The sequence below is a fragment of the Caretta caretta genome, chromosome 3, assembly GCF_965140235.1.
Source record: "Caretta caretta isolate rCarCar2 chromosome 3, rCarCar1.hap1, whole genome shotgun sequence".
Taxonomy (NCBI): domain Eukaryota; kingdom Metazoa; phylum Chordata; order Testudines; family Cheloniidae; genus Caretta; species Caretta caretta.
Genome location: NC_134208.1, coordinates 47,387,602 through 47,406,721, shown reverse-complemented (window position 1 = coordinate 47,406,721; position 19,120 = coordinate 47,387,602). Strand labels below are relative to the sequence as shown.

Genomic DNA, 19,120 nt, shown 5'->3' with positions numbered 1-19,120 from the left:
CCGAGAGAACCCAGCCCCGCTTGGCACTCCGGCCGCCCCGCGCAACCCTGCTGCCCCTTCCCCTTGATCTATGCGCCCCCCCCTCCCTCAGGGACGCGCTGGTGGGGGGCTGGATCAAATCCCCTGCCAATGAGAGCGCGAATGATCAGGCGGGCGGCTTGATCCAGCCAAGGGAAATGGCCCTTGGCTGCAAAAAAAAAAAAAAAAAAAAAGGGGGGGGGGCACGCTACTTTCCACAGCTGCAACCCGTGAAAAGCAAAGTCAAGCCCGTTTGCCACTTAGGCGCAGATGCTGCACGTGCGTTAGGCAAGATGATGCCACCGCAGATTCTGCCGGGCTGGGGTTTGAAAGTCCTGGCACTAGACTCCAGCAGAGAGCGAGCTTTAGGAAAGAAACATGCGGAGTGGCGCTGAAAGAAATTACTGCAGGTGCTAAAGGGAAAGACTCGCAGCAGATCGAGGCAGATTAGGGACCCCTCCCCGCCCCCAGCTGCACAATATTGAAGGGTGCAGGTTGTAATGTAGCGGTGGTATTCCGCCCACGGGACTTCTACACAGTGGAGGGATAAACTTTTCCAGTGCGGCTAGCCTGGCGCAGACCTTAGGGCTTGGCTATAAAGCTTTCATCTTTTACTTTACGTCTGCTTTTCTTTAACATTTGTACAAAGAACATCCGACCGGGAAGGAAGGGACCTGGAAAAGAGGAAGAGGGAAAAGAATGATAGTTTAGCTTGGTTAGTTTCCCCTTAAGTTAGTGTGCTGTACTGATAAGACTTGAAATGCACTGGATACACTTTCAGGCAACACATCCGATGTCAAGGAGACAACGTCTCCCCTTATTACAAATTAACAGTGAAAAGCCAGTTATTGCACCAAATAAGACCGGTCTTAAATCTAATGCAGCGCAACACGTGCCCGCTAACCCCAGTGCTATGGCAGCTCTTGTAGCTGAGCTCTCTTGAGTTGTCCCTGGGCACATACCACCAGCCCCATACTTAAGAGAGCCTCTTTAATGCATGGGAGGTTCCCGATCTTCCCATGGAACAATGGGACAGGAGAAATTGGATTAGAACGGGAAGAAAACCTCTCATGGAACCATTTTCCATCAAAGAATGCAGTTCTGTCTAAATCCAATGCTTCACACACACACTGATTTTTCTTTCATGGAAATTTTGTTGTGAATCAGAACAAAACCCAAATTTTGAAATCCTCTGCACAACAGAAGTTTCCTTCTCTGACAGCTGTAGGCTGGGTACTTGCTCCCAGATCTTCCCAATAGCTGCAGCATGAGAGAGGGAGGCAATTCACAGCCTAGCCTAGTTTCCTGCTCTTTCCCCTGGTCGAGTAGCTCTGGGGCTCTGCAGATCCTTAGACGAGTCTACAGCGATACACAAGAGCTTTGCTAAAGTCTTATGTCTTGCCTTAGGATTTTTGTCTTCTCATTTCCCCCTTTGTTAACCTGATCCATTCTTTATTCATTTTCCCATTTTTTTTTTGTTACTACTTTCGTGCTCCTTTCTTCCACAGCCCTTTAATTTGATTTTTATCCTAGAGGGGTGACGAATTGGGGGGAGCGGTTCTTACCTGTGTTTAGTCACATTTGGAAAATCTCTGATTAGTTTTCCATAGCCCTTTCATATGATATTATTAGAACAGGGTCTTCTTTCACATCATGTAATTTGTAGAAGCCCCTCCAACCCTCCACTCCTGTCTGAATATTGTCTTTGTTAATCTTCTGTCAGCAATTTGCATATGTTAGGAACTGAAATCTGTTCTCAGCATCTTGGATCTGGAATAGCCCTCTTGGCCTATCAACCACGAGCGAATAACAGGAGTTAAAGGGCAGCATTATGAGCAGATATAAACAAATTAAACCAATTTGACATTAGTGTGAGGTTTGATGGAGTTACACCAGGAATGAATTTGGCCTAACTAAGGTTTTCCTAGAGTACAAAGACAAACACTGTTACTGACAACACATTAGTCCAGGCAGTTTTCCTGTAGATGAATACAGGTGTAAAGAAAGAGGTCGACAAAAGATGTTTTCCTCTTCCAATGTTGACTAGGTACAAAACAAAAGAGGTTTTCCTCTTCCTGTGTTTAATGTATTCCCTGAAAAGACTGGGTCAAAGTAACATTACAACACAACACACACACAGCTGCATGTTGAGTTCATTCTTGTTGCTGAACAATCCTCCGACAACATAGCCATTTGGCAATGCATCCAAAGGACATCAAAGTAAAATGCTAAATTTGTAAATTTATGACATAGTTCCAATCACAGTATTGACGCATGGGGTCAGTCTAGTTTTCCTACACTGCTTGTTCTATGACGTTTTGATTGAATTTGGTGCTCAGATGCTATGATAAAGGATGCTTTAAAACACCTAGAGCAGATGTAGATGTACAGTTTCCATCAAAATCAATGGGCATTTTCCCATTGACTTCAATGGGACCAAGAGTTCATCCATTTTGTATGCACTTGAGAACTCCAGATTATATTTAATCTCTTCACTCTACTCATTCTGATTTATCTTTATAGAGATTTTATTACCGATTGTATTTTAAACTCCAAGTTCAGCATATGTTTGTAGGGAAATATTCCCAGCTTTCTATCTTTTTTTGGATTTATTATGTTGCCACTCATGTTTTCTATATCTAAGCAACTCTTAGAAGAGTATCCTGCATATTACAGTTTCGTGTTACCACTGCACGCACTGATGATTACAAGCCTATATACACAGTGGCATATCTGCATGGAGCAAAATGTGATCCAATAAAGCAATATCAAAATATTAACAATTTGTTAATTATTGGGCTCCTGGTCCTGCCAGGTGCTGAGCAGCACAACGAGCTCAGCACACTTCGCATCTATTGGGAGTATTCAGCACTGGGAGTATTCCCACGATCAGGCTGTAATCTATGTGCGGGACTGGAAGGGAGAGAAAAGAGAGAGAGAGAGAGAGAGTGTATTGGCTTTAAGTTATGGTGGAGTTGCAGGTGTAAATCAGGAGTTGCAGTGTAAATCAGGAGTAACTGCACTGAAGACAACTGATTTACACAATTGTAGCACTGATGTAAATAAGAGGAGGGTCAAGCCCAAAGTGACAGGCGCTTTATAAATACACACACACAGGTTGGAAGGGACCTCAGGAGGTCATCTAGTCCAACCTCCTGCTCAAAACAGGACCAATCACCAACTAAATCATCCCAGCCAGGGCTTTGTCAAGCCTGACCTTAAAAACCTCTAAGGAAGGAAAAACCTCCAGGAAGTTTTTGGAAAGCGTAGGGGACAATTTCCTGGCGCAAGTGCTCGAGGAGCCAACTAGGGGGGGCGCTTTTCTTGACCTGCTGCTCACAAACCGGGTAGAATTAGTGGGGGAAGCAAAAGTGGATGGGAATCTGGGGGGCAGTGACCATGAGTTGGTTGAGTTCAGGATCCTGACACAGGGAAGAAAGGTAAGCAGCACGATACGGACCCTGGACTTCAGGAAAGCAGACTTCGACTCCCTCAGGGAACGGATGGCCAGGATCCCCTGGGGGACTAACTTGAAGGGGAAAGGAGTCCAGGAGAGCTGGCTGTATTTCAAGGAATCCCTGTTGAGGTTACAGGGACAAACCATCCCGATGAGTCGAAAGAATAGTAAATATGGCAGGCGACCAGCTTGGCTTAATGGTGAAATCTTAGCGGATCTTAAACATAAAAAAGAAGCTTACAAGAAGTGGAAGGTTGGACATATGACCAGGGAAGAGTATAAAAATATTGCTAGGGCATGTAGGAATGTTATCAGGAGGGCCAAATCGCACCTGGAGCTGCAGCTAGCCAGAGATGTCAAGAGTAACAAGAAGGGTTTCTTCAGGTATGTTGGCAACAAGAAGAAAGCCAAGGAATGTGTGGGCCCCTTACTGAATGAGGGAGGCAAACTAGTGACAGAGGATGTGGAAAAAGCTAATGTACTCAATGCTTTTTTTGCCTCTGTTTTCACTAACAAGGTCAGCTCCCAGACTGCTACGCTGGGCATCACAAAATGGGGAAGAGATGGCCAGCCCTCTGTGGAGATAGAGGTGGTTAGGGACTTTTTAGAAAAGCTGGACGTGCACAAGTCCATGGGGCCGGACGAGTTGCATCCGAGAGTGCTGAAGGAACTGGCGGCTGTGATTGCAGAGCCATTGGCCATTATCTTTGAAAACTCGTGGCGAACCGGGGAAGTCCCGGATGACTGGAAAAAGGCTAATGTAGTGCCAATCTTTAAAAAAGGGAAGAAGGAGGATCCTGGGAACTACAGGCCAGTGAGCCTCACTTCAGTCCCTGGAAAAATCATGGAGCAGGTCCTCAAAGAATCAATCCTGAAGCACTTGCATGAGAGGAAAGTGATCAGGAACAGCCAGCATGGATTCACCAAGGGAAGGTCATGCCTGACTAATCTAATCGCCTTCTATGATGAGATTACTGGTTCTGTGGATGAAGGGAAAGCAGTGGATGTATTGTTTCTTGACTTTAGCAAAGCTTTTGACACGGTCTCCCACAGTATTCTTGTCAGCAAGTTAAGGAAGTATGGGCTGGATGAATGCACTACAAGGTGGGTAGAAAGCTGGCTAGATTGTCGGGCTCAACGGGTAGTGATCAATGGCTCCATGTCTAGTTGGCAGCCGGTATCAAGTGGTGTGCCCCAAGGGTCGGTCCTGGGGCCGGTTTTGTTCAATATCTTCATAAATGATCTGGAGGATGGTGTGGATTGCACTCTCAGCAAATTTGCGGATGATACTAAACTGGGAGGAGTGGTAGATACGCTGGAGGGGAGGGATAGGATACAGAGGGACCTAGACAAATTGGAGGATTGGGCCAAAAGAAATCTGATGAGGTTCAATAAGGATAAGTGCAGGGTCCTGCACTTAGGACGGAAGAACCCAATGCACAGCTACAGACTAGGGACCGAATGGCTAGGCAGCAGTTCTGCGGAAAAGGACCTAGGGGTGACAGTGGACGAGAAGCTGGATATGAGTCAGCAGTGTGCCCTTGTTGCCAAGAAGGCCAATGGCATTTTGGGATGTATAAGTAGGGGCATAGCGAGCAGATCGAGGGACGTGATCGTTCCCCTCTATTCGACATTGGTGAGGCCTCATCTGGAGTACTGTGTCCAGTTTTGGGCCCCACACTTCAAGAAGGATGTGGATAAATTGGAGAGAGTCCAGCGAAGGGCAACAAAAATGATTAGGGGTCTGGAACATATGAGTTATGAGGAGAGGCTGAGGGAGCTGGGATTGTTTAGCCTGCAGAAGAGAAGAATGAGGGGGGATTTGATAGCTGTTTTCAACTACCTGAAAGGGGGTTCCAAAGAGGATGGCTCTAGACTGTTCTCAATGGTATCAGATGACAGAACGAGGAGTAATGGTCTCAAGTTACAGTGGGGGAGGTTTAGATTGGATATTAGGAAAAACTTTTTCACTATGAGGGTGGTGAAACACTGGAATGCGTTACCTAGGGAGGTGGTAGAATCTCCTTCCTTAGAGGTTTTTAAGGTCAGGCTTGACAAAGCCCTGGCTGGGATGATTTAACTGGGAATTGGTCCTGCTTTGAGCAGGGGGTTGGACTAGATGACCTTCTGGGGTCCCTTCCAACCCTTATATTCTATGATTCTATGATTCTATGATTCTAAGGAGATTCCACCACCTCCCTAGGTTTTTGACAAAATGAATGTTTCTGTGAAAAGTGTCTGCTTTCTCTGTTCAATTTTGATTTTTCACTGAAAACCTGAATGCCCCCAAATAAAACAAAACAACAAAATCAGTTTTCATCTGACAACTGAAATATTTTGATTCTGAAACACTGCCATGGTGTTTTACGGACATTGTAGTTTGGGTGTCTTGTACAGACGCTCCCCAGGTTATGCAACACCTGACAAACACAAATTCCCACTTATGTAAAAAGTTCCATAAGCCAGAAATAGGATTTTCGAGTTGTGGAAATTTTTGTGTAATGTATGGGCATACGTTTCCGACTTATGCAAAATTCGAGTTACGCAAGGCTTTCCGCAATGGAATGATTGCGTAAGTTGGGGGAGCGGGGTGTCTGTACTCCCATTCTCCTCTATGGGCCAGGCTCCCCAGCTAGACAAAATCTTCCTTGATGCACTATGTTCTCAGACCAAGCAGGGAGACATCAGACCAGTGAGACCATCCCAGAGGTGAGAATGGGAGCTCAAGGCACCTGAGCTACAATGCACATCAAATACCTCATCAGCATTTCAAAACTGAAATATTTAGGTTTTGGTTTTTGATTTTTGCTGAAACCAAAATTTTCCATGATTTTTTTTTCCTGTCCGGCTCTATGACTACTAAGACCTAAGTCCTAAACAGTAGTAAAAGACAGCAAATTGTAAAAAAAACAAACAAACAAGCCAACCAACATTTTAAACTTAATTGTAAGACCACAGAAGACCCGATGAAGGCCAGTATTTTCAAACATTGTTGACTAAAGTTAGCCACTGAAATTAAAGCAGCCTGATTTTCAGAGCACTGAGCCCTCGCAGCTTCCCTCGACTTGCATGGGAGTTGTCAGTACTTCTGAAAATCAGGTCACTTTTATTGGGGTCACCAACGTTACGCACTCAAGTTTGAAAAATCTGGCCCCAAATTCTCAATTTAGAATTACATTGCAAAAGCAAGCATCACATACTGCACTTTGGGTTCATGATTGAGGAACTTAGCCATGCTTGGAAACATAACTGAACATATCACAATCTGAACAGAAATTGCAAAAATGCGAAACAGAATTGATCCTGGTTGTAACAGCAGAAAACGACATCTGAGTTTAAAGCCAGAAGGGACCACCAGATCATCTAGTCTGACCTCCTCTGTATCACAGGCTCCCAACACCACTCAATACCAACACTAAAGCCAACAACCAAAACCAGACCAAAGTTTTACAGGCCACAGGCAGACAATAAGTGGGACAGAGGTGTATTGATGCCTGAAGCTCCTGCAATGGCAGGGAACTGATTAAGTGAGATATACCTCAAATAATCCCAGAGAGTGACCCACACTCACTGCTCCAGAGGAAGAGCAAACCCCCAAAGTCACTGCTAATTTGACCTGGGGGGAAATTCCTTCCTGACCCTGCATATAGTGATCACAGACTTCATAGACTTTAAGGCTAGAAGGGACCATCATGATCATCTGGTCTGACCTCCTGCAAACCTCTTACCACTCAACCTCATTAACCCAGTCCTATAATAGGTCCATAACCTCTGGCTCAGTTACTGAAGTCCTCAAATCTTGATTTAAAGACTTCAAGTTACAGAGAATCCACCATTTACTCTAGTTCTAACCAGCAAGTGACCTATGCCCCATGCTGCAGAAGAAGGCTACCCAACCTCCCCCACCAGGGTCTCTGCCAACCTGAGCTGGGGGAGGGAATTCTTTCCTGACCCCAAATATGGTGATCAGTTAGACACTGAGCATATAGGTGAGACCCACTAGCCAGACACCTGGGAAAGAATTCTCTTGGAGTCCTCCCCAGCTTGTGTCCCATCTTAGGCTGATATGGAGATATTTGTTAATTGCAGTCATGGATGGGCCATATGCCATTGTAGACAACCTAATCATGATATCCCCTCCATAAACTTATCAAACTCAGTCTTGAAACAAGTTAGGGTTTTTGTCCCCACTACTTGTCTTCAGAAGGGTGGTCCAGAACTTCACTCCTCTGATGTTAAGATGCCTTAATCTAATTTCAAGCCTAAACTTATTGATGTACAGTTTATACACATTTGTTCTTGTGTCAGCATTGGCCCTTATCTTAAATAGCTCCTCTCCCATCCTAGTGTTTATCCCTCTGATGTATTCATAGAGAGCAACCATATCTTCCCTCCATTTTGTTAAGCTAAAGAAGCCAAGCTCCTTAAGTCCCCTGTCGTAAGGTATGTTCTCCATTCTTCTGATCATCAGAAACCCCTCTCTGCAGCTTTTCCAGTTTGATTTCATATTTCTTAAACATGGGAAACAAGAATTTCACACAGTATTCCAGATGAGGTCTCACCAGTGCCTTGTATACAGTAATATCACTTCCTTATCTCTACTGAAAACACCGCTCGTGATGCATTTTAAGATTGCATTAGCTTTTTTCATGACTGTGTCTCATTGGTGGCTCATAGTCATGCTGTGGTCGACCAGTACACCAATTGCTTTCTCCTCCTCTGTCACTTCCAACTGCTAAGTCCCTTCCTTATAGCAAATATTCTTGTGAACCCCTAAAAATACTATTAAAATTCATCCCATTTCTATTACTCCAGTTTTCAAGGATGTCCAGATCTTCCAGTATGATATTGCAGGCCTCCTGCATACTGGCAATAACTCCCAACATTCTGAAATCTGCAAATTTTATTAGTACACTCCCATTTTTTGTGCCAAGGTCATTAATGAAAATGTTAAATAAAATTGGTCCAAAAGCCAATTCCAGAGGAACTCCACCACTAACCTCTCTCCAGCCTGACAGTTCACCTTTCAGCATGACCTACTGTAGTCTCCTCTTTAAACAGTTCCTTATCTGCCTTTTAATTCTCGTATTAATCCCCATCTTCTCCAATTATCAGATACTTTACTTAAATCCAGCTAGATTAGATTTACTGCAGGTCCTCTGTCTAGAAAATTAGCTGGAACCCTAAGCAAGAACCAGCCAGCTAAACACACGAGAGAGAGAATACTTGGTACCATCTCAGAGCACTGGCCTACCCATCCAGTTTGCTTGCTGTGACCATCCCTGATACTTCAAAGGAAGGAGACCAAAAAGATGGCAGAATACATTGGGGGTAAAATAATCTCTTCCTGACCCCTGCAAGTGCCTGGCTGAGGTCCTGAAGCATGAGCTTTAGGAACACAAGACATAAACCAGAAGGGATGATCCAGTGCTGCCGAACCCTACTCCCTACCATCACAAGCAACTAAGTCATAAAATCCCATTCAAATTTATTGAGTTGTCTCTTAAAACTAATTAAGTTGTTTGCCCCCACAACTCCTATTGGGAGGCTGTTCCAGAACCTCACTCCTCTGGTGGTCAGAAATCTTCTTCTAATTTCCAGCCTGAATTGTTCATGGCCAGTACATACCAATTGGTTCTTGTGCCAACATTGTCCTTTATCTTAAATAGTTCTTCTCCCTCCCTGATGTTTTCCCCTTGATGTATTTATAAAGAACAATCATATCCCCTCTTATCTTTCTTTTTGCAAGATCAAGGAAGCCAATCTCTTCCACTGTCCTTTCATAAGACAGGCCCTCCATTCCCCTAATCATCCCGGTAGCTCTTCTCTAGACCCATTCCAGTTTGAATTCATCTTTCTTGCACATGGGTGACCAGAATTGTAAACAGTATTCCAAATGCCTTGTACAATGGCATTAATACTTCCCTCTCTCTGCTGGAAATACCTCACCTGCTACATCCTAGGATTGCATTTACCTTTTTTGCAGCCACCATCACATCAGTGGTTTATCATCATCCTGTGATCAACCCCAGGTCCATCTCCTCCTCTGTTGCTTCCAATTGATGAACCTCCACTTTGTAGCAGAAATTCTTATAGATTAGAGCATGACCTTACACTTTGCACTATTAACTTTCATCCTCTATTATTCCAGACTTCAAGGTGATCCAGTTCTTCCTGTACAATAGTCTGTTCCTTCTTTGGATTGATGATGCTTGCCATCTTTGCATAAATAGCAAATTTCATTAGCAGACTTCAACTTTTTGTCCCAATGTCATTAAAAAAATATTGAATAAGATTGGTCCCAAGACCGAGTCCTGAAGAACTCCACTAGTAACTTCCCTCCAGTCAGATAGTTCACTTTTCAACAGAACTTTTCAGCCTTCATCCCTTTAGCCAGTTTTTTATCCACTTTATAATTCTTGTTCTAATCCCCATTTTCTCTACGGTCATGTCTACACTACAAAAGAACTCCAATTTTACAGAAGTTGATTTTTGGGAACAGATTGTATAAAGTCGAGTGCATGTGTCCACACTAAGCACATTAATTCGGTGGTGTGCATCCACAGTACTGTGGCAAGCATTGACATTCGGAGCGGTGCACTGTGGGTAGCTATCCCACAGTTCCTGCAGTCCCCGCTGCCCATCAGAATTCTGGGCTGAGCTCTCAATGCCTGATGGGGCCAAAAAAATGTCACAGGTGGTTATGGGTAAATGTCGTCAGTCAACCCTCCCTCCCTCTGTGAAAGCAACCGCAAACAATCATTTCACGCCCTTTCCCCTGGATTGTCCGAGCAGATGCCATAGCACGACAAGCATGGAGCCCGTTCAGTTCACCGCAGCAGTTATGACCACTGTAAACACCTCGCACATTAGCGTGCAGTTTATGCAGAACCAGCACCTGAAAAACCAGGCAAGGAGGCGATGGCAGCGCGGTGATGAGGACTCGAACACAGATTTCTCTAAAACCGCGGTCCCCAGCAATTTGGAGATCATAGTGTTACTGTGGCAGGCTCATGCTATGGAACGCTGATTCTGGGCCCAGGAAACAAGCACAGAGTGGTGGGACCGCATAGTGTTGCAGGTTTGGGATGATTCCCAGTGGCTCCGAAACTTTCGCATGCATAAGGGCACTTTCATGGAACTTTGTGACTTGCTTTCCCCTGCCCTGAAGCACAAGAATACCAAGATGAAAGCAGCCCTCACAGTTCACAAGCGAGTGGCAATAACCCTGTGGAAGCTTGCAATGCCAGACAGCTACCGGTCAGTCAGGAATCAATTTGGAGTGGGCAAATTTACTGTGGGGGGTTGCTGTGATGCAAGTAGCCAACGCAATCAAAGATCTGCTGATATCAAGGGTAGTGACCCTGGGGAATGTGCAGGTCATACTAGATGGCTTTGCTGCAATGGGATTCCCTAACTGTGGTGGGGCTATAGATGGAACGCATATCCCTATCTTGGGACCGGACCACCAGGGCAGCCAGTACATAAACCGCAAGGGTTACTTTTCAATGGTGCTGCAAGCACTGGTGGATCACAAGGGACGTTTCACCAACATTAATGTGGGATGGCCGGAAAAGGTTCATGACGCTCGCATCTTCAGGAACTCTGGTCTGTTTAAACGGCTGCAGGAAGGGATTTACTTCCCAGACTAGAAAATAACTGTTGGGGATGTTGAAAAGCCTATAGTTATCCTTGGGGTCCCAGCCTACCCCTTAATGCCCTGGCTCATGAAGCTGTACACAGGAACCCTGGACAGTAATAAGGAGCTGTTCAACTATAAGCTGAGCAAATGCAGAATCATGGTAGAGTGTGCATTTGGATGTTTAAAGGGTTGTTGGCGCAGTTTACTGACTTGCTCAGACGCCAGTGAAACCAATATTCCCACTGTTATTGCTGCTTGCTGTGTGCTCCACAATATCTGTGAGAGTAAGGGGGAGACATTTATGGCGGGGTGGGAGGTTGAAGCAAATCACCTGGCCACTGAATACGTGCAGCCAGACACCAGGGCGGTTAGAAGAACACAGCAGGAAGCGCTGCGCATCAGAGAAGCTTTGAAAACCAGTTTCATAACTGGCCAGGGTACTGTGTGACACTTCTGTTTGTTTCTCCTTGATGAAAACCTGCCCCCTTGGTTGACTCTAAATTCCCTGTAAGCCACCCTCCCTCCCCCCTTCAATCACAGCTTGCTTGCAAAGGAAATAAAGTCTCTATTGTTTAAAAAACATGTATTCTTTATTAATTGATTATAAAAATAGAGAGAACTCACAAGATAGTCCGTGTGGGATGTGGGAGGAGGGTAGGAGGGAAGGAAAAGGCCACTTTAAAACTTGTTGAATGACAGCCTTCTGTTGCTTGGGCTGTCCACTGGGATGGAGTGGTTGGGTGCCTCCCTTCTCCCGCCCCCCGTGTTCTTGGGCGTCTGGGTGAGGAGGGTATGGAACTTGGGGAGGAGGGAGGGCAGTTAAACAGGGGCTGCAGCAGCAGTCTGCGATCCTGCTGCCATTCATGAACCTCCACCAGACACCGGAGCACGTCTGTTTGATCCCACAGTAGCCCCAGCATTGCCTCATGCCTCCTCTGATCTTCCTGCCGCCACCTCTCCTCACGTTCATCGGCCACTTTCCTGTACTCTGCTATTGTGTCCCTCCAGACATTCTGCTGAGCTCTGTCAGTGCCGGAAAACTGCATGAGCTCAGAGAACATGTCATCGTGCATGCATTTTTTCCGCCGCCTTATCTGAGATAGCCTTTGGAACAGAGGAGGGAGGCTTGAAACATTTGCAGCTACTGGAGGAAAAAAAGGGAGTGAAGTATTTAAAAAGATACATTTTACAGAACAATGGCTATACTCTTTCACGGTGAACAACACTAGTCACATTACATAGCACATGTGATTTTGGTATAAGGTCGCATTTTGCATCTTATATTGAGTGCCTGCGGCTTTGGTGTTAGAGCTCACACAAGCAGTGCCGGGCAACAGAATTCGGCTTGCAGGCGGCCAGGGTAAGCCATAGTATTTCGGCTTCTGCAACCTTCATATCAGCAGCGCCCTCCTCTCCCATACCAAGCAAAGCACGTTGAGTTGGCCATTTAGTGCTGCGGTTTTCCTTTTAATGTGCAGCAGCAGAAACCAAACTAACCCCTCCCCCCATCCAATTCTCTGGGATGATTGTTTTACCCCTCACCCCACCGCGTGGCTGGCATCAGGCAAGATCCCTGCTAGCCAAACGCAAACAGCTCAGCTCCAATGCCCCCCCCCCGGAGTGGCTAACTGTGGGGAGGATTTCTTTTCAGCCACAGGCAAACAGCCGAGTAGGAACGGCCACCTCTGAATATCCCTTTAATTAAATTCCCCTATTTCAACCAGGCTACCACGAATTATATCACTCTCCTGAGGATAACACAGAGAGATAAAGAACAGATGTTGCTTGAATGCCAGCAAACACTGGGACCATATGCTGCCAGGCTTTGTCATGCAATGATACCAGATTACTTGCTACTAGCATGGCGTGGTAAAGTGTCCTACCATGGAGGACGGAATAAGGCTGCTCTCCCCAGAAACCTTCTGCAAAGGCTTTTAGAATACCTCCAGGAGAGCTTCATGGAGATGTCCCTGGAGGATTTCCGCTCCATCCCCAGACACATTAACAGACTTTTCCAGTAGCTGTACTGGCCACGAACACATCCCAAGTCCTCAGGGCTACTTAATCATTAAAAAATGCTTGCTTTTATAATATGTATTATATTTAAAAAGGTACACTCACCAGAGGTCCCTTCTCTGGCTTGGGAGGGTATTTCAGTCAGGGTGATAAAAAGATCCTGGCTGTCGGGGAGAACAGTGTGCTGTGTGCTCTCCTCAAGCTCGTCCTCCTCCTCCTCATCTTCTCCGTCTGCAAAATCCTCAGGCATCGCGGAGAGTACCCCATCATCGGAGTCCATGGACAGGGGTGGGGTAGTGGTGGTGGCCCCCCCCCCCCAGAATTGCATGTAGCTCAGTGTAGAAGTGGCATGTCTGGGGCTCTGTTCCGGAGTGTCTGTTTGATTCTTTGGTTTTCTGGTACGTTTGTCTGAGCTCCTTAAGTTTCATGCAGCACTGTGTTGCGTCCCTGCTGTAGCCTCTGTTCCTCATGGGCTCGGAGATTTTTTGAAATGTTTTGGCATTTCATCTTTTGGAACGTAGTTCTGATAGCATGGATTCCTCTCCCCATACAGCGATCAGATCCAGTACCTCCCGTTCAGTCCATGCTGGAGCTCTTTTTTGATTCTGGGACTGCATGGTCACCTGTGCTGATGAGCTCTGCATAGTCACCTGTGTTGATGAGCTCGCCTGGCGAAACAGGAAATGAGATTCAAAAGTTCCCAGGGCTTTTCCTGTATGCCTGGCCAGTGCATCCGAGTTCAGAGTGCTGTCCAGAGCGGTCAAAATGGTGCACTGTGGGATAGCTCCTGGAGGCCAATACCTTTGAATTGCGTCCACACTAACCCTAATTCAAAATGGCGATGTCAATTTCAGCACTAATTCCCTCATTGGGGAGGAGTACAGAAATCGGTTTTAAGAGCCCTTTATGTTGAAAAAAATGACTTCGTTGTGTGGACGGGTGCAGGGTTAATTCGATTTAATGCTGCTAAATCCGACAAACTCGTAGTGTAGACCAGGCCTAATTTAACTAATTATTTCTCATGTGGTATCATGTCAAATGCTTTTCTGAAGTCTAAATATATTAGCATGTTTGCATTTCCCTTATCTAAAAAAATCAGTTATTTTCTCAAAGAAAGAAATCAGGTTAATCTGGCATGATCTACATTTGGTAAACCCATGTTGCCTTACATATCCTTTACCATTTACCCACAATGAATTTTAATTTTCCTTCTGAAGTCTTGCACACTACTGAGGTTAGGTCTGTAATTGACCAAATGACTTTTCCTCACCCCTTTCCTAAATATAGGTATAAAGTTAACTATTCTCCAGTCATTACCTCAAAATAGATGGATTAATTAAAAATCCTTGCTATTGGACTAGCAATCTCATGTGCCAGATCTTTCAGTATTCTGGGATGAAAATTATCTGTTCCTCCCCATTTGAATGCATTAAACTCTTGAGTTTTTCATCCATCTGAAATGTGGTAATTTCCATTTCTATGCTCATTTCCACCAGCCATCCTGCCTTCATGCCCATGTTCCATATTATCATGCTTATTGAAAACCAAGGCAAAGTATTCATTTAGTTTTTGGGCCATACCTAAATTAGTTTGAATCTCCTCCCCTCATAGCCTCACTCATTGCATCCAACCTCATCCTTCCTTATTTCTTATTTATGTAACTAAAAAACTCATATGATCTATTTTTAATTTCCTTGGAAAGAGCTAATTCAGTTTGACGTTTAGCAATTTCTGCATTGCCTAACCTCCAAGATGTACCTTTCTTTGCTCATCTATCCCTTTTACCATTCCTTATAGGCTCTCTGCTTACTCCTAATAACCTTTCTGAGGTGGTTAGTCATTCAGCTGGGGCTGGAGTTTTTCCCTATGAATTTTTTGTCCTTCAGTGGGATGCAAGTTACAGATAGTTTTTGTATGGCTGATTTAAAGAAATTCCAAGCCAGTTGACTTCTTTAATTAATTCCCTTGATTTCCCAAAGGTTACCCTTTTGAAATAAAAAGACATAGCTGACAACTTGGTTTTGTTTACCTTTGCATTTAATTTAAACTCATGATCACTCAGTCCAAGGTAATTTCCTACGACCATCTTATCTATGATTTCCTCACTGCTTACAAAAACCAAGTTTAAAACTGCATCACCCCTTGCTGGTTCAGCAACAATTTGATGAGGAAAACTGCCATCTATCATATCCAGGAACAACTGGGCCCTACCAGTATTAAGAAGCATTTATTCTCTAATCTATATCTGGGAAGATAAAATCTCCTATTATGACACAATTCCCAGTAGTGTTTTCCTCTCTAATATTTATTGTCATCCTCAAAAATGGTAATATTATTAGAAAGATAAATACTACTATCCATATCAGAGTCCGACCCTGGGGATCTATAGCAGACCCTTATAGCTGTCCCAATAGAACCTCTTTTGCAATCCTTCCCCAAGGTGATTTTGACCCAAATAGCTTCTGTTTTGTCTATACTGCTACTTCTTTTTTCTTTACAGTTTTCATAGATGCACATCTTTATTTCTAGCTCTCCTAAACAGACATACCTTTCAATACCAGTCATGAGTGCTGTTTCACCATGTTTCTGTAATCCCTGTGTCTGGTTTGCCCTCCTGCACTAGTATTCCAGATCTTCCATTTTATTGCCCAGACTCCATGCATTTGTGTATCACATGTAAAAGTAATTCCAAAATTCCACTAATGCATAGGAGGATAAACTGTCATTAATGGTATCAGTACATAATATAAATGTTAATGACTCCTTGCTTTGAAATACTGAGTTCTTTACATGATGCATTTGAGAATGTTACATGGCATCTGGAACACATTAAAAATAAATATATCCAGTATGTACAAAGCATGATGCAATATATTCTTTAAAACGTCTTGCAATGACGTGAATTCTGTATGTTTAGCTCATGAGGAGGTAAGTAAGTTTCCATGAGACTGGGAATTGAAGAAGCAGTCATTTTGGGGGAATCCCTTTGTCCAACTGTTGTGTTGTTACTGGAATGCCATTCACAGGTTGTTTTAAATGTACAGGGCAAACCTCATCCCTGGTGTAACTCCAGTAAGGTCAGTTTGGTTACACCAGGGATGAATTTGGCCCACTCTGTATTCTCTGTTGTGCCACTGTCTTCCACAGAAACTCTTTCTGCTTCATCTAAACTTGAAGTCATGTTCATCCCTGACGTACGCAGGTGCAATTCCACTGACTTCAATGGGCTGAGTTTGGCCGTGACACCTGTAACATATAATATGGATTTTACTGCTTACAAATGGGGCCAGACTGGAGTCTTCTGTCGATAGTATCAAAGGTCTATTGACATCACCTAGGAGAAAAGTTTCTAAACACTGCCATCATTTTTTCTGCAGAATCCTCCACTGAAGGCTATGGGGAATTCTGCTTAAAAAAAAAAAACTCATGTCACAATATTTCTCTCTGAATTTTCATATTTTCAAACATTTAAAACATTTAATGATATTTACAAGCAATGGCTGTTGATTTAGAACCCTGATTTAGTCTTACAGTGTTATATTTTACCTGAAAATATCCAATACTCAGAGCCCCTGAAGATGGGTGTAATGTAAGAACTTTAAAAAGGTAGGATGGAATATTGCTCAAACCAGCCACTCTCCCAACTGTTACATTTTAGTTGCTACTTATTTAACATTCAGCCAATGAGTAGATTCATCAGTAAATACACTGGCCTGGTCCTTATCAGGATTCCATCGCGTACCCAAAGCACTTCTGACTTTTATTAATTGTATGGCGCTCAGACACAGGCACAGAGTTGAGAATTATGAAAAATAATGAACTCGAGCAGGAGCAGCATCTGCAGCGACACAGTTAGAGAGGCTTCCCCAACCAGAATCCCTTCTCACTGGTGTAAATGTGTAGTATCGATGAACCCCACCTGTGCCACATACACAGAAACAGCCACAGGACGGAAGATGGGCAAATTAAAGTTTAATCAAATAATAAACTCTGGTAGGAGCAACAAATAAACTAGCCTTTTCCATGTCTGCTTTCCCTTGAGAATACAGCAATCTTTTTCCAGAGGACCAGTGTTTGAGTCACCACCACCCTACATGTTGGTTGGTACTAGGTAGGTCTGGGAAATTCATGAAATACATGTGCGCAATAGGTTTGTAATGCTTGCAGGTGGTATGGATATACATAGCTCATCCTATGCCTATGTATGGGATCACGGGACTATATCCCTCTTCTTGATGCTACTGCCTCATCGTGTTTGGAGCTTTGTTCTGAAATAAGAAATCAACTCTGCTCTTCCATTTTTGAGGATGTCTGATATCAAAACCAACATGACACGGGAACAAACGACACATGGCACATTGCTTAATGCATTACTGGAAGGTGCTCAGATACCACGAAGAGGAGCACAGTATAAAAACCTATATAGCACAGATTAAGATAATATCAAATAACAAAATATATCCCAGGCAGTAACAGCTAAAGGCTTCATCCTATACCTGATGTCTTCAACGGATGCAGTATCAGGCACTAAAATAATTTCAGACAGTAGGTCTGATAGTTTGAGGAGTTTTTGTAGGAGCCGACATGAATCTGAGTGTGACTCCAGAGAAGAATTCTGATTTTTTTGCAATGTAATATCCCTTTGCTGAACAAAACCTAATCATGTGAGGCTTAGATAGTTCCATTAAAGTAAAATCTATAATGCAGTGTCCAAGTACAAACAACAGTGATGCCTACCAGTAGGACTTTTAGATGACTGGACAAAAGGCCTTCCTTAAATCTTATCCTACAGAGCTAGACACCTGATTTCCCTTGCAAAGTTACATTGGGATATAAGACAAATAACAAAATATATAGCAGAGCCCACTGTGTGAGAGAATTAGGGCACATCTAAAAGCACCCTCTTTCTGAGAAACTGAATGATAATGGCTTTGCCACTCCTCCTCAGCACCTAGGTTAGTCTCAGACAATGTGAGAAAGAGAAGAAAATACCATATGACTTCTCCACATCACTAAGACAGCTCAGATTCAAAGCTGTTTATGAAAAGATACTTTGAAATTTTCATTGACATTCAGGGAATGCAAAAGGTTTGCATCCAAGTTTGGAGAGAATGTCTGTTCTAAAAAATTTCTGCTATATCGTGGCACAATCGGAGAATCAACACGAAGCTGAATACTGGCTGATTTCACACACACATTCTGACTTAAAGTCAAATATTGTATACATCTCCAGATACTTGCTCTTTACTGCAAGATCAAAACAAGTAGAAATCCAATGAAAATATTTAAACAACATACTACCCTCCCCTGAAATTCCAATGTATACAGCTTCAAAGCAAATTATATGAAATTATAACTCTCTAAGTTTATAAACAAAGTTGTGGGTGAATTTATAAAACACATTTTGTAAAATGATATTACTTGCTGTCAGTTCACAGTTCTACACTCTTTGCCCTGCAATCTTGTGGTCACTGGTTAAAAGACTGTTGGATGTAAGATCAAATTTTAATTTACAAAGGCATCAAAAGATAGGGACAAGTATACTACTAGTTGTGAATAGGTCCAGTACCATTTGCTGGGAGTGTGCTCATGTTGGTCAGCACAACATGTTCTGAAAGTTTTGAAACATTATCAAAATTGCTGATCTGGGTGGTCAAGGATTTCCGACTTTCAGTGCTTGCATGACCTCTGGTGAGTCGTTCATCCTGGTGATGGTGAATGCGAAGCCAGCAACAAGAAAAAGCTGCTTTAAATTCTTCTCTAAATTTTCCTGTCAATCAAAAAAGAATGCACAAAAACATTATTATACAAATGGTGTTTTAATAAAGCTAGCATATGGAAGAGACATGGTTAGCTAGTGCCAAAGTGAATCCAAAATAATCAAGTACTCTTCTAACACGACAAAAGCAGGCAAGAACAGTTTTAGTGATTCAGAAAAAGGCAACAAAATTCCACCTTTTAATAAGGATTTATAGTAGGTATAGTAG

At 43.5% G+C, this 19,120-nt stretch overlaps 1 protein-coding gene across 2 annotated transcripts in view; it reads right to left on the bottom strand.

Annotated features, from left to right (window-relative positions):
- Window positions 1-11,759: 11,759 nt before the first annotated feature.
- The window catches only part of HCRTR2 (hypocretin receptor 2), a 62,460-nt gene continuing 55,099 nt past the window's right edge, over window positions 11,760-19,120 (bottom strand). The window contains exons 8-10 of one of the 2 annotated variants that reach the window (XR_012667579.1): window positions 18,703-18,903; window positions 13,239-16,379; window positions 11,760-12,261 (exon numbers count right to left, since the gene is read on the bottom strand). Coding sequence is in view for 1 of the 2 variants with exons in the window: in XM_048845263.2 (XP_048701220.2) it covers window positions 16,186-16,379; window positions 18,703-18,903 (395 nt within the window). In the remaining variant the exon portion in view is untranslated. Of the gene's footprint in view, window positions 12,262-12,823; window positions 16,380-18,702; window positions 18,904-19,120 lie in introns of those variants that run through there. The other variant, XM_048845263.2, reaches the window with a different exon arrangement.